Source organism: Takifugu rubripes, chromosome 18 (assembly GCF_901000725.2).
Source record: "Takifugu rubripes chromosome 18, fTakRub1.2, whole genome shotgun sequence".
Lineage (NCBI taxonomy): Eukaryota > Metazoa > Chordata > Actinopteri > Tetraodontiformes > Tetraodontidae > Takifugu > Takifugu rubripes.
Genome location: NC_042302.1, coordinates 4,836,244 through 4,850,331, shown reverse-complemented (window position 1 = coordinate 4,850,331; position 14,088 = coordinate 4,836,244). Strand labels below are relative to the sequence as shown.

Below are 14,088 nucleotides of genomic sequence, written 5' to 3'. Positions count from 1 at the left end.
GTTAACGGAGGTCAAACAGGAGTCGGCCAAGACTGTTTGGATATTTTAAACTTGATCTCCATCAACAATGAAGCGCGTGTCTAAAACGTGCTTTCCAACATGTCAGCATGCTCGACTCGGGGCAGGAACGTGAGGATTTGTCGCTTTAATTGCGCTGGCGAGCCTCCTGCCCCCCCCACAGATGTTACCATTTTTCTGTGGTTTGTAAGCCCCTGGATTAGTGGAACGTATGCATTTCAGCCTGTCTCCACCACTTTTTGGAATTTAATCTGGCTGCCGATCGCCCAGATCCCATCGCGAATAAAACAGCTGATCCCAAACGACACAACAGATACATTTAACGGCGCCACGCCTACACCGTCATCGCCAATTACTAAGCAACGACGCCTTCCACAAAACAGGACACGTCCATTTCTGTTCTCAATGAGTCCAAAACAGCTTCAGCGGCTCCCCAACTCCTTGGACCCCACTTCTGTATGAAAATGCAGCTGTGGCGTCACACAAATGCACATTTGTGTGCAAAAAAATCGTTTTTTCTCCTTCTTTGGCTTCAGAGCACCAAGGAACCGAGTCACGAGTGGAAAAAAGGAACTGAATCATTCTTACAATGTAAACATGTCCGGTTTGATCCCCCTGGTGTCACGTACGCAGAATAATTTGCAACCAAGAGGCCAGAATGTGGCCAAACCGGAACATTCAACGGAGTTTCTTCTTTTGAGCTGGTCAAAGGATCTTAAATTGAGGGAGTTAAGAGGGGAAAGGCTTTTATTACGGACAGGCAGGGGAATAAAAACGTGCACGTTCCTCAGTTTCTGGGCCCAAGTTAAGGCCAAAGCCACAGAGGCAGGGCGGGGAAGGAGGCGCGCACGTCCAGCCAGCATCATGGAAAGTTTGTGGTTGTCAGATGAGGCTCTTCCTGGTGATCAAAGCGGGGGGGGGGGGGGCGCGACGGTTCTCCGGCTCGTGGTGCTGAGAGGTGACTGCCCGTTCGGGCCACACCCAGTCGCTCGTGGCAGAATGACATCACTCAGCTCTCTCTTGACAACATGCAGGGGTGTGAGGAGGCCTTAAGGGTTGACTCTCAGGCCTGGAAGCATTTGTCTGCCGTGGAAAGCCCGATTATGGGATATGAATGTCACAATGCTGAGCTTTGGCTGGATGCTAATGCTAAAGCAAAAGGCCACACAGCAGAAATAGCCCCGATTGACGCTTGAAGCTTTTTACATTTGTAGCTGCAGTTCAGTTAAATTCAAAGCCGATCCTACAAAGAAATAAAGAGAACGCTTTGATCTTTTGCATCAAAGCCAAAGCCCAGAAAAAGAGAGAAGCAGAAACTAGCTGTAAGCTTTTCTGATGGCATGTGTGGCTGCTGCATCGGAGGCCTGGATTATTCTCTGTGTCCTTTGCAGCGCTGCATCTACCCCCCCCCCCCCCACCCGCTCCCAGGCCCTGGACATCAAAGAACATCTCCCCCATTTTGCTTTGAAAAAACAAGAAAGTCACTTTTGATGACTTTGGACCGCAGCACGGCTGAAAGAGAAACAAAGATTCGCACTTTCAAGTAAAATTTCGGGGGCACGGTAACACCCGACACCTCAGAACTACCAGCCAGAGTAGATAAAATTAGCATATTTCCAGCACAAACGGACCAAGATGTGCCCCGCGCCAGGATCGGCCCAGTCAGGTGGCGGAGCGGATCCGGTCCGGCCCTCGCAGGGGCAATTATCTCTGAGCACCGAGGGAATGTCAGAAATGCCTGCTGGGAAAGTCGGACCCGTTGTTTTGTCTCGTGTCTGGATGATTGCAGCCCGTGTTGCTTTAGCCGCAGATGTGTGTGTCCCTGCCCCCACCGCCCCTCCCCCCCCACCACCACCACCACACACACACACCCAAGCACGTACACTGTAAACACTATCTGGTGTGAAGAATAATAGAAAACATTAAAGAAAAGCTTGGAGAGCACCACCACCCGACCCCCCCACACACACACACCCAACGCCCCCCACCCATGTTGGGGGCCCAGGCCTGACTTCTCATCGCCCGACCTGACATTCTTTCCTTTAGTTTAACGTGTGGTTTGGAGATAAAAGCCTCCATTCATTAGTCTCAGCAAGGGCCCGGTGTAACGACAGGATGCCCCTCCCCTGTCTGCTAACAACCACAACCATGTTTTAACCCCCCCCCCCGCAGACGCTGTTTGGTTTTTCTGTACTTTCCGTATGTTAAAAAAAAAAAAAAAAAGCAGGAAGTTTGTGGTTTCCCTGCAATGATTGTTTATCAGAGTTGCTCTTGTGTCGCTTTCTTTCTCTTTTCCTTTCTTCCTGTCTGACGTCTCCCCCAGCCCCACCACCCACCGCAGCCGAAACCGGGCCTCCTACGCCCTCGGTGCAGGCCGAGGATGGGACATCCACCAAGGATGATAGGAAGAGAATCCTGGACCCCCCCCCCCCACTCCCCCGAGAGCTGGGGGCCGACGTGAAGCGAGGAGAGATGGATGGCGGCAGGTGTGGCGCCCAGTGCTCCCAGTTCCAGAGAAACTGGTGAGAATCGGCCAGCAGCCCACACTTCTGCATCTGTCCTTGTTCCTCTTTGTTTCCATGTTAAGGCGACCACAAGCTGGAAGAGCCCTTTAAAGCCAGGGAGTCCCCGCGGGAGGTGGAGCGCGCTCAGATCGCGTTCCCGGCGCATAATTCAAGGCCTTATTCTGTTAATGGTGGCTTTGTTGACCAGTTTCCCAGTGTGGTGACACTTTTGCTCCCTTTTCTTCATTCCTATTGAAATATTTGCTATATTCCACTGGAGGTCTGGGTGCTACATTTTAACCCTTTTTCGCCCCCTTTAATACATTATGAGCTCAAAAACCCCGTCTTTGCGTTCTGCTGGCCTTTACTACCGACGCGTTTGAGCTGGAGAGATTAATTAGAAGGGGAAAAAAAGGAAGAATTTTCATCCATGAGCTGAATTTTCAAGCTCCATTTGGCCTCAAACAGCCGACGCGCTTTGATGATACAGTGGAATTATTTCACGCCGGTGCTGTGAAATATAGATTATTAGGGGGGAGGATAGGGAGATGATGAATAACCTTGGATGAAGGATTCACGCCTGTGTCAACTGGAGCTGAAGTGGGGCCTGGGTTGTTTTTATGGCTGCGTGAGGCATTTTAATTCGGTAGGTTATTTAAAATATCTCACCAAGTGGGTGGTTTAATCCAAATAAGCTCATAATCACCTGACTATAATCACTTTTTTGTCATATTTTCAGGTCTAGACGGGTCGCAAGCAACCCCAGATGCGTGTGTATCGGTGAAAATGTGCATTTTGGGAGCGTTCTGCTGGATGACTGTTGACAGCTGGACCCACCGGGCTGTCTGAAACCTGAGCAGTCAGCAAGAGCCAGATATTCCGAGAAGGAGGCTTTTATCAAAGCACCCTTCCGTATTCTGACGCTCCGAGTGCGCATTTCTGCACCCTTTTAGGTCAGTGTTGTCCTGTTCGGCCTGATTGCATCATGATTAGTGCACTCAGCAGGTCATTGTTGGCCTCGTCTGGGACAAACAAAGCTCAGCGGCCTGTACTTTTCCACCGATTTTAATGAGCATGCACGCGCTGACCTCTGAGCCCGAAGAAGGTTCGCCGCGTCCTGAATTCGCCGAATGAATACAGGCGAGACATCCGGAAAGTACCCGGCGCTGGACCAGTGCAGGACGAGCAGCTTTCGTTTTTTTTTGTTTTTTTTGCCTGAACAAACACCATAAAAAACACACCTTCTCTAATCAGCTCACAATGTCCTGAAAATAAGGAGCAATAAAGGCATAAACCCAAACAGACGGCATGATAAACACCCAATCATTTATCCCAAACATGATGACATATTGTTTAGAGGGGACTTTAACTGCATATACTGTTGCTGTAATCACGTTTATGCCGATAAAAGGACGTATATACTTTGATTTCGGTTACAATTTGGTAGTTTTCGTGTGGAAATTTGAAGGATTGTGGACATAGTGTGATTAGAAACACTTTGGAGGAGGATGTTTGACCAGTACACAGGGTTTCAGGACTAAGATTAAATGGTGGATGAGGGGAAGAACCTTCTGGCGAAGTGAAAGTCTACTGAAATCAAGCATTTTTATCTTTTTATCACTCGGTGCTGTTAAGACAGTATATAACCAACCACCAAAAAAGTTTAAATTTAAACTTGAAAGGGAAACATGTAAAAGTGTGTGTGTGTGTGGGGGGGGGGGGGGGGGGGGGGGGATATCAACTGGGTTAAACATTACAGATTACGGAAATTTGCTCCGGCTCTGCTGAAGAAACCTTCGCGATTTTAATTCGCAGTCAGGAAAATCTCCCGTCTGCTGTTCCGTGACATAAAGGAATTGTGTTTTTATCATGTTAACACGAGTCTGCGCCAGTCCTGTTGACTGAACCCCCCCAGACCCGCTCTACAAACGAGAAAGCTTGTTTTTATTTACGACCGTCTGATTGTCTCCTCTAACACCAGATACTTCCCAAGGTCCGTGAACGCGGCACCGTCCCCTGTTGCGCGTCTCTGTTTATTTCCAGAGCGGTGACGCGAAGGCATCACTCCTCCTATATGAGGCTCGTCAGAGGGAGGGGGACGCTGATTGGCGAGCTGTTGTTGCTGTAGCAGCCTGTGGCGAGGCTGCGGGGAGGGAGGGGGCGCTATAAAAACCCTTTCCCCCATTTCAGAAGCTCCACTCTGGAGGAGGAAAGTGACGCGAGAGGGTTTGGTCAACGTGGCACAAGGAGAGCCCCCCCCCCACCGTCTTGAAGCGCCTGTATTTACCAACAGGCGTTTGTTTCTCAGCACTGAACCGTCCTGGCTCGATCTGAAAACAAACCTCCCTCTACCTCGTCTGATAAATGCCAAGAGACAACACGCACGCACCCGCAGCAGATAAGGAACGCGCAGAAGTGGAGGCGAAAGATCGGACAAACACGCAGAGGAGAAAAAACAAACGCGCGGACCGTCGCCGCTGCCTTTCTCAATGCATACCCTTTGTGCCCGTGGAACAATGAAACCAGAGATCAACGCCGCCGTCGGATTTCTGTCGAGATTTCTGAGGGTAAAAGGACACGTAAACGATCGACAGGTCCAAACCTTCAACCAGAGCTTACAGGACATCTTGGCAGGTAAGTAAACCCGATAATTACGCATACGCGCGGCCGAAAACACCCATTAAAAACACCCCACACGTCAAATCACACTGCTAGTTGTTGAAATTGGTTTTGAATTTGAGTCTGGGGCCCGTAATTTGACTCGAAAACCGAGTCAGAAGAGCCGTTCTTTGTTCTCCAACTATCACTATCAGCGGGGCCGACGCGCAGCGACGTTTGCGCACGTAGGAACACAGGAGGGAGAAAACGTCGAGTTAACCGCGCGGGGAGACATTTGTGGCGGCCTTTTCGACGATCCTATTGGTGGGTTAGGCTATTTTCCACAGAAATCGGGGTTTGAAGGTGCGTATTTGGAGACTTTGTTTGGAAGAAAGAGAAAAGGAGGGGGAGGAGGATTCAAACAAGGAAGTGCGCCTCGGTCGATAACGCACAGGGACCAGATCAAACTGCCTCGGCTGAGCTCAATTACGTAATGCAAAACGAAATAGATGACTGGTGACTGAAAAGGGCAGATCCCAGAGATGTATTTTTTCTTTGTAGAGATAAAGTGTATATGTGGGTTTTTTGCTCGCCAAATTTTACGCACCATTTGGCATTTTTGTCGAACGGTTCCCGGGATCTCAGAACTTTCCGTTCCACGTCATTCTGCGTTTGTTGCGTGTTTTGGGGCAGCAGTGTTCGGGGATTGTCGGGTTTGCTGCTGTAAACACATTCCAGTGTGTAAAGCTGCCGTACATCTGCCCCGCTCAATCCACCAGGCGCACGGAGCTGCGGGTGACCTACATTTTCCCCGCATATAGCGCTTACTTGTGTGCGTCGCTGCTAATTCCCGTGCAAAACCCGTCCAAAACGGCGACTGTGAATTTATTAAGGTTAAAAAAATTGGTGGTTGCCAGTGACGTGTTTATCAACAGAGAGGGGTCCGTGTGTGGGGGATGGGGTGTTTTGGTATGTGCTATAGGGGAGAATGGAAAGGGGGCGGGGCCTGCCCAGATATTTTAACCCAAAGGATGTTTTAGTACAAACAGTGTTCCATGTGGGTTCCGTGCGAGCTGGGCCAGAGCTCTTTTCCTCCCACTGTCTAAAACCCCCACTGCTCAGCAGAGAGAACAGAGACAGAAGCCTGCACACGGTTAGATAAACAACCTCGTTTCTCTCTAGGTTAAGAGCGCATTTGCCTGCTTATTTCTCCGCTCTCTGTCCTCCCCCTTGTTCCTCTGTGTGTCCTGGTTTTCAAGAATAGGTTCCGGTCGAGCTGATCCTCCACCAGCTGCTCTCGGGCATGATTTTGTGGCTCGGCCTGGCGAGCGCCAACCCCATCCGGCGCAGGGCCGTCTGACGGCGGGCAGTGTGGAGGGGGTGTTGTTATTATCCCGTGAATGCATACAGGTGCCCCCGGGGTCTAGCCTACTTCATTTGTTTCTCTCGGGCTGTATCGGGACAGTATTCAAATACGTGAGTGTCTATTGTCCATCCCAGAAAGCAGAAAAAAGGCCATTTTTTTCCGCTGGTGCATACCACACGTCTGTGCTGTGCAGGTGAATCACCAGTTTCTCCGTGTTTACAAACCCCTCCCCCCCCAGCGGACTGAAAGGGGAAGCAGAAAAGCCAGAAAAATAAGCTGCTTTCCCTTTAAGAGGCGGAGCCTGCTGTCCCAGATGGCTGACTGGGACTTTGGCACTTTGGGTGTTTTTGTTCAGCCAGTCAGGGAAGACTTTGTGACACTGGAGGGGGGGGGGGGAGCGTGTTGAGCAATCCATTGGGTGCCTCTTTGTCACGTAGGACTCGGCCACTGCTGTTTTACTGCTCCTTATCAGGCCTGTAACAGGTGGTCTGTTACGGCTACGCCCTCTGGGGGTGTATTTTTGTTTTTCCTTTTAGAATAAAACCCCCCCGCTGCTACTCCAATGTTAAACATTCCCTGTTTTCTCTCCTCTCCCTGCAGAGCAATACAAGCACCACTGGTTCCCAGACAGACCCTGCAAGGGCTCGGGCTACCGCTGCATCCGCATTAACCACAAGATGGACCCGCTGGTGGGGCAGGCGGGCCAGCGCATCGGCCTGACCATCCAGCAACTGTACCTGCTGCTGCCCAGCGAGCTCACGCTGTGGGTGGACCCCTTCGAGGTGTCCTACCGCATCGGCGAGGACGGCTCCATCTGCGTCCTCTACCAGTCGCAGCCCGGTCCCCAGGCGACATCCATGATGGCCGCCGCCGTCTCCCCCTCAGGAAACAGCGGGCCGATGATGGACAGTCGCATCAGCTGCAAGGAGGAACTGAGGATGATGGGCAGAACCAGTCCCTCCAAAGGCTACAACATGATGACTGTGTCCGGCTAAACCTGCACGCAGTCACCGCCACCCCACCCCCCAACCCCCACCCCCTGCTCACTTTTGTTCAGGGTCACGCCGTTCAGGGTGAGCCTTTTTAAAGCTAAGAATATGATATGAAATAGTGAAAGAAGAAAAAGGCAAAAGAGAAAAAAAAAAGCAGAGGATGTGGCCTATCGTCCAGGTGATGGAAACCTTGCAGGTGTGATATTTTTGACCCCTCCCTCCCAGTTATCTTCTGTTCTGTTGTCGCCGGATCAGCTGGGCGCTCCGTTTTCAGGGAGCAGCCTCTGTGGAAATGGAACTGTTGGGGCAGCTAAACCATCCGAACCAACCAGGATCCCCTACCCCCCCCTTCCCGACGGAGACTGGCTCCGCCTCCTCCCCCCTCGACTGTAAACAACGTGATCGGCTCCGCCTCCTGAACGGGCTGTCATTGACTTTGCACTTTTCCTACTTGTGGTTATTATGGGTACACTTTTTTTTTTTAAAAAAAACCAACATTAAATTATACGGATTTTAAAGGTTTTTCCGATTACCCCCCCCCCCCACCCGTGAATCCGGAGCTTGTTTGATTAGCGGCCATTGTTTGTTTGGTTTTCCAATGTGGGAGGAGCCGAGTCGAGACTTTTCCCAAATTGAAGATCTTTTAGGGGCCTCCCCTTTTTTAGCGAAGGGCCCTCCTCCTCGGCTCCCCTCCCCCCCACACCTTGTTACATCACCACTGCTGAACTTCAGTAACTCATCTCCACTCCACCTGACACCCGTTACCGCGGATACCAGCGTGTCCTGTTGCACTGTCGCCCTTCCATCATGCATAAACGTGTAGCTTTCCAGGGGAGACGCGGTGAGGGGGGGTTCCCCCTCTCCCCTTCCTCTTTGTTCATGAATGTTGTTGAAGTACACAATCAAGTCCCCTTGTTAAAATGCCCCCCCCCACATCTCCCATGACCACCAAAATGCAATGTGTAGCAAAGGGCGGGGCTCTTTTTTTTTAACCGGGTTTTTTGGTCACGCGGCCCAGTCGGAGGTGACGTTGAAATGCACTTTGGCACCAGATTGTGTGGAATGTGTACTTCAAGGAAATCGCCTGCATTCCATCCATTCGAATGTCACCGTTTCCTGTCGGGTTTTTGTTGTTGTTGCGTCGCCCCCGCTTGGCTTCTGTTCGGATTCTGTAGCCCCCACAGTGGGATCTGGCCCGTGTCCATCAAAGCTCCGGATTCCCAGCGAAAGCTTTGATTTTTACACTGTATTTGAACATTTCACAGCTGTTGACCTTTAGAGTATTTGCGGTGGTTTGTTGGCGACGGCGCGTCATCCGTTCACATGGCACTGTTTGGTCCGGACTGGTGGCATTGGGGCTTTGGAGCTTCGCTTTGACTTGAAACTTGTTCTGGTTATTTCCAGGGTTGGGAGGGGGGGCGGATGTGTGCACTGGAGGTGTGTTGCCTTATTGAGACCTCATTGTCATGAATTAAAAGCCATTTGTGATTTTTCAGGCGTACGTGAGCCAGCCTGATTTGACCCGCCACCCGGACCCTTGCCGGAGGTGTCCGTTTTCCCACCCGGCGGTGGCGAAACCCTGCCCCCTTTTCTCAGAAGGCGGGGCTTGAGTGCCTCAGGTGCCACATATCGCCCTTCAGCTCCCCCCGCCCATTAAGCCGAGAGCAGGCTGGCGTGTTGCTAGCCAACCCCCTGCAGATGCAGGTAGACGTAATATGACACATATCATCATCTGTCGCGGTGGGGGGGGCAGGTAGGGAAGGCTGGATCCAGGGAGTCGGCGTGAGGGACGGGAGGAGGGGGCATCCAGGGCCGGGCACTTTTGTCCAGGGCAGCTAAAATCCCTCTGGCCCCCTCCGACCCATAGACTTGTATGACACCCCCCCTACCTAGAAGTTCTCAACCCTCCCTCAGGTAGTGATGGGTCAAATACCAGCATGCGCGCTTTGTGTGCACGTTTAGGTGTGGGGGGGTAGTGAGAGACGAGGAGGACCAGAATGGCCGAGGGTGCCGGGCTGTGTCGCCTCACTGGATCGTGCTGCACTTGATCACCGAGTGACTTTGTTTACATGCGTACGATTGGATGGTTGTCTGACGCACCACTGCTTGGCTCTGGGTGTGGGGGGGGCGGGGGTCGGCGGCAAGCTGGGGCAGATGTGGCGTTGAGTCAGGTGTCGTATCCACCTCAGCCTGAGCATCGACCACGGAGCCTTCTGGATGCCCCCTCCACGCCTGAGAGGAATAGAGCTGCAGCCTTTGATGCACTGCACCCCCCCCCCCTTTGTTTCACATTACGCCACGAAGACGCCACGAGATTGGTCTCTATTTCAGACGCGCGTTAACCGCCTCTTTCGCCATCTGTGTTTTTACTCTCCGCTCCGTCGCCCCTGTCCCCCCCCCCCCCCCGTTTTTTTAAATCTGATCTTTTAGCTGACCTCGTTTAAAAAACAACGTAAACATCCTCCACCGGGTGCCGGTCACAGAAACGGAGCACATTAAAATGCACTAAATATGTTGAAGTTGTGACTTTTTTTTTCTCTTTTTTTAAATTTGGAGACGCGAAGAGTCTCTCCTGGAATGTATCGCCAAACTCAGGCCTCAGACATCCAATAAAATACCCCGGTGGGAAAAGTCGTGCATGTTGACGTGAGGCAGGAAGGGAACGGTTTCATCGTGGTCGTCCAAATTCGCCATTGCTCAGTTGCATTATTGCCACTTTCACATTTGAGGTGTTTGACATGTCGTAGAATGTATCGTAACTGTACAACCGATGGTAGAATACATGACATTTACACATGGGAAGTGCCAATAATTGCTATCCGGAGGTGTTTTCAGATGTATTCCTTCTTTTTTTTGTGTTTCATCTTCTAAACATGGATGATTTTGTGAAGCCATTTCGTGACGGGAGCGTTGGCAAGGACCAAAGTTGTTCTGGTGAAAGAAAAAAAAAAAAAGAAATCTTAGTTTCCATGATCTGTAATCGTAGACGTATCCTTTGTTTTTCTTCATTTTGCTTTTTTAAAAATTCTTTTCCCCCCCTTTTTTCTTTTTACTTACAAATGCAGAAAATAGACAAAAAAAATCTGAGCTTACCCAAGAAGAAAAGCTGTCTCGTGATCATGTCAGTACATCTTTATCGGTGTTCGGTTTTCTTTTCCTTGGGTATGTCGTGATGAACTGCTGTAAATTTGTACAGTTCATGTAAATTGATTGTGCGGAAGTTGTACAGATTTCTATATTTTGGAAGAAAAAAGTTTTTTTTCTCTGTAATAAAAGATTTCCTATCTTGGCATCATAACTCCTGAGTTTGTCCTTCTTGATCGATGCAGTTTTGAGAGTAAAAAGGGTGATTTTTAGCAGCCAAATCTGAAGCTAAAGTGCACTTTAGTGATTATCCTGCTAGCGCGGCGCCGCGGGTCGTGTTAGAAGTGGAACAAACATGCGAACTGAGCAGAAATCTGCTTCCTAATGGTCTGGATCAGCAACAGATTGGAACGTTTCATAAGCTCCTTCCCTTCCAAGGGCTGCCGCTGCCTAAAGCTAATCGCTTCCAGCCCCGATGCACGCCATGTTGTCAGACGTGTGGAGCTCCGCTGCCTTTGCTTTAGCCTCTGTTAGCATCGCTAGCACGGTGCCCCTACGATCCTGCTGACTCCACAAGTTTGGGATACACACACACACACACACACACCTGAATTGCCACTGGTTGCTTGGCTACAGGCGCAGGAATGAAAACACCCGGATCGTTCTGACGCGTAGACAAAGGTAAAGGGGGGGTGGACAAGGAGAGCCGGTTTAGGGGGGTCAGAGGGCACCAAGAGGGAAGGTGCTGGTTGGGTTTTTTCCTCTCTGAACAGTGACGTGAGGCCAGTTTTTGTGATGCGTGCTGCAGATTTTTCCTCAAAAAGGAGCCTGCCCGAGCGACTGCGATCGGCATTTGAGCAATCTTTCCTGGACACGCTTCAGCCGTGACTCAGGAGCGGGTTGTTGACGCTTGTTGTTGCCACGACGAGGTGAAAAAAAAGGGAAATTCTGCCAAATTCGTAACGCTGCCTTGAACCGAGGCTGGTGGATGCAGAAGTTTGGAGTGGGTCTTTGCAGGTGGAAGCCGGAGCAGCAGCAGCAAATCTGAATAATCTCTCAGGGCGGAAAGTGAAAACAAAGACTGGGCGACAGCGCGGGGCAGCTGACATCTGGGACACGGTTCATTAGCAGTTAGATGATGTTGGGGACCTCCTGCAGAGTGTGTGTGTGTTTGGGTCGCCCTGTTTAAAAGGACAAAGGCAAAAAGTCACAGCCTTTTGTGCTTAAGCTCCGCCCCCTATCTGCTCTGGGCGTGCAGCAAGGAAAACAAGCTTTATTAAAACCTTCAATAAAAGTACGTGAAAACAGAACGAAGCCATTCCTGGATGTCCCCGATTTTATGATCCCGAAACAGAGCAGCTGTTTTGGAGCCTTCGCCTGTATTTTTCCGCTGGCTCTCCACTTTATTGGTGTCTCGGCGCTCTTTAGGAGAGCGTGCGTCATTCGCCAGTCAAGGATAAGCTAATTCCAGTTAGAAGCAGATCCCTGTTTTGGCTGGGAGGGTCTCTCGTGTATATAGGCAACACCGGCTCCCCTTCCCCTGGGGGCCCTATTCATCCTCAGCGCTGACATCTGCTTCGCCCCCACCCGCCCGCTCCACCGCAGGCACAATGAAGTAAACAGAAACCAGTGGGGACAAAGACATCCACAGTTTTCCACATTGGACTGAATGGAGGGAGGGGTGTTCTTACAGCACGTCTACGGTGTTTTAAATGTGGACTCTGGCCTTAAGGGTAGCCGTTGTGATGTCGAGGTAGCTAGCTGAAGCTTCTGGTTGGCGAGGCATCAGTTTTTAGGATGTCTATTTACGGTAACCAAGAAATGGAGGCTAAAAAACCACCACCTCACCCCATCTATCTTTATCCCTCCTTCTGTCACCTGTCGGGTTGTCACTTCCTCAGCGACGGAATTCATTTCACGCTTGAAAAGCTAGCCTTATCGGGGCTGGGTGCAGGGTTTTGGAGGGAATTTTAGTATCCAGACAGCAGATATATACATTTTCAACTAGCTTCAAGCTGCACTCCAGCGACAAGTAGCTTGTGATGCCAAACATTCAAGTTGTTTGCCAAATACTTCATTTTCTAGCTACTTTGCTGTCACTTTTTTCAATCAGTCAGCTGAAAGATATCATTCCACTCTACAGCTGCAGCTAATCGCATCAATTAGCTTGAAATATTTAATTAGAGGCTGAGATCTTTCCATTTGAGTTTGGAGACGGTCTAAAAGAATCCGCAGTGCTGAAAAGTGCTCATCTGGAACAAGCTAATTTCCGCATTTCGAAACTCTTAACACCTTTAAACTGTGTTTAGATTTGCAGAGTCCTCCCCCAACGTCATGTTTGTGACACCAACAAGCACCGGGTTTTAATGATAAGCTAACGGGATAACCACCGCTGATGTCCTCATCTGTTTGTGTTCTCCCACATATGGTTATCTGAAAGTCGGTGGTCAGACACAGAGGCAACATATCCCTGCGGCCGGCCTCTCCCAGCCAGTAAGCAAAGCTCTCAGATAGAGAAAGAGAGAAAAACAGCCGCCTAAATATAGCCTAGCCTCGGCTAGAGGCCTTCAGCAGGAGGGTGGGCCACACACAGAGGTGTGAGTGTCTCTACATGCATTCATTCTTTTCTCAGAGACATAGAAACATTAATTTAACGTGCTGTACTGCACATATGTTTCAACATAAATGTATTTTAAGCTAGCTGCATTTTGGAAAGTTTGGCAGTGTTCAGTGTTAAAGCATGAGACTCATTTTACAGCTCTGCAAAAAAAAGACCCACTTTGCAGTTTAACTCAAACGCACGTGTTCGTTTAAATCCCCTGCTGCTTGTAAACATGCTAACCTCCAACCACATGATCAGCCTGCTGTGCTCGTCTCACCCTGTTGTGACAACTTGGTCTAGATTTCTCAGAAACTGACAGGAAATCAGTGAGCGAACGCATCGCCTCAGCTGTTTCCTGTTGACGCAGGGGTGTACAGTCACGTGCTAGCATGAAGCGGAGCAACGAGTCTGCGAGATACACTCTATTTCCAAAAGTATTTGGCCACCTGCGTTGACTCACATATGAACTTAAGTGCCATCCCATTCCTCACCCACAGGGTTCAATATGATGTCGGCCCACCTTTGGCAGCTATTACAGCTTCAGCTCTTCTGGGAAGGCCGTCCACAAGGTTGCCGAGTGTGTTTGTAGGAATCTTCAAACATTCTTCCAAAAGTGCATTGGTGAGGTCACACTGATGTTGGTGGAGAAGGCCTGGCTCTCCGTCTCCGCTCTAGTTCATCCCAAAGGGGTTCTGTCGGGTTCAGGTCAGGACTCTGTGCAGGCCAGTCCAGTTCATCCACACCAGACTCTGTCATCATGTCTTTATGGACCTTGCTTTGTCCACTGGTGCACAGTCATGTTGGAAGAGGAAGGGGCCGCTCCAATCCTGGTGTCCTGGAGCATTCCAAGTTCCTTTCACTGGAACTAAGGGGCCAAGCCCAACTCCTGAAAAACAACCCCACACCATAATTCCTCCTCCGCCA

At 50.2% G+C, this 14,088-nt stretch overlaps 1 protein-coding gene and 1 long non-coding RNA gene across 3 annotated transcripts; both read left to right on the top strand.

Annotated features, from left to right (window-relative positions):
• Positions 1–1,898: 1,898 nt before the first annotated feature.
• Positions 1,899–3,824, top strand: LOC115246705 (uncharacterized). Of its 2 annotated transcripts, XR_003885805.1 has the most exons (4): positions 1,899–2,217; positions 2,342–2,504; positions 2,606–3,168; positions 3,262–3,824. It is a non-coding gene; the product is annotated as an uncharacterized lncRNA (long non-coding RNA). The 2 variants fall into 2 exon arrangements; XR_003885804.1 differs by having other exon boundaries at positions 1,899–2,504.
• An 873-nt stretch (positions 3,825–4,697) lies between these two features.
• Positions 4,698–10,776, top strand: btg1 (B-cell translocation gene 1, anti-proliferative). Its single transcript, XM_003972790.3, has 2 exons — positions 4,698–5,156; positions 7,087–10,776. Exons 1-2 carry the CDS (start codon positions 5,012–5,014, stop codon positions 7,479–7,481), a joined length of 540 nt encoding a protein of 179 aa, XP_003972839.1. The 5' UTR covers positions 4,698–5,011; the 3' UTR covers positions 7,482–10,776.
• Positions 10,777–14,088: the final 3,312 nt, after the last annotated feature.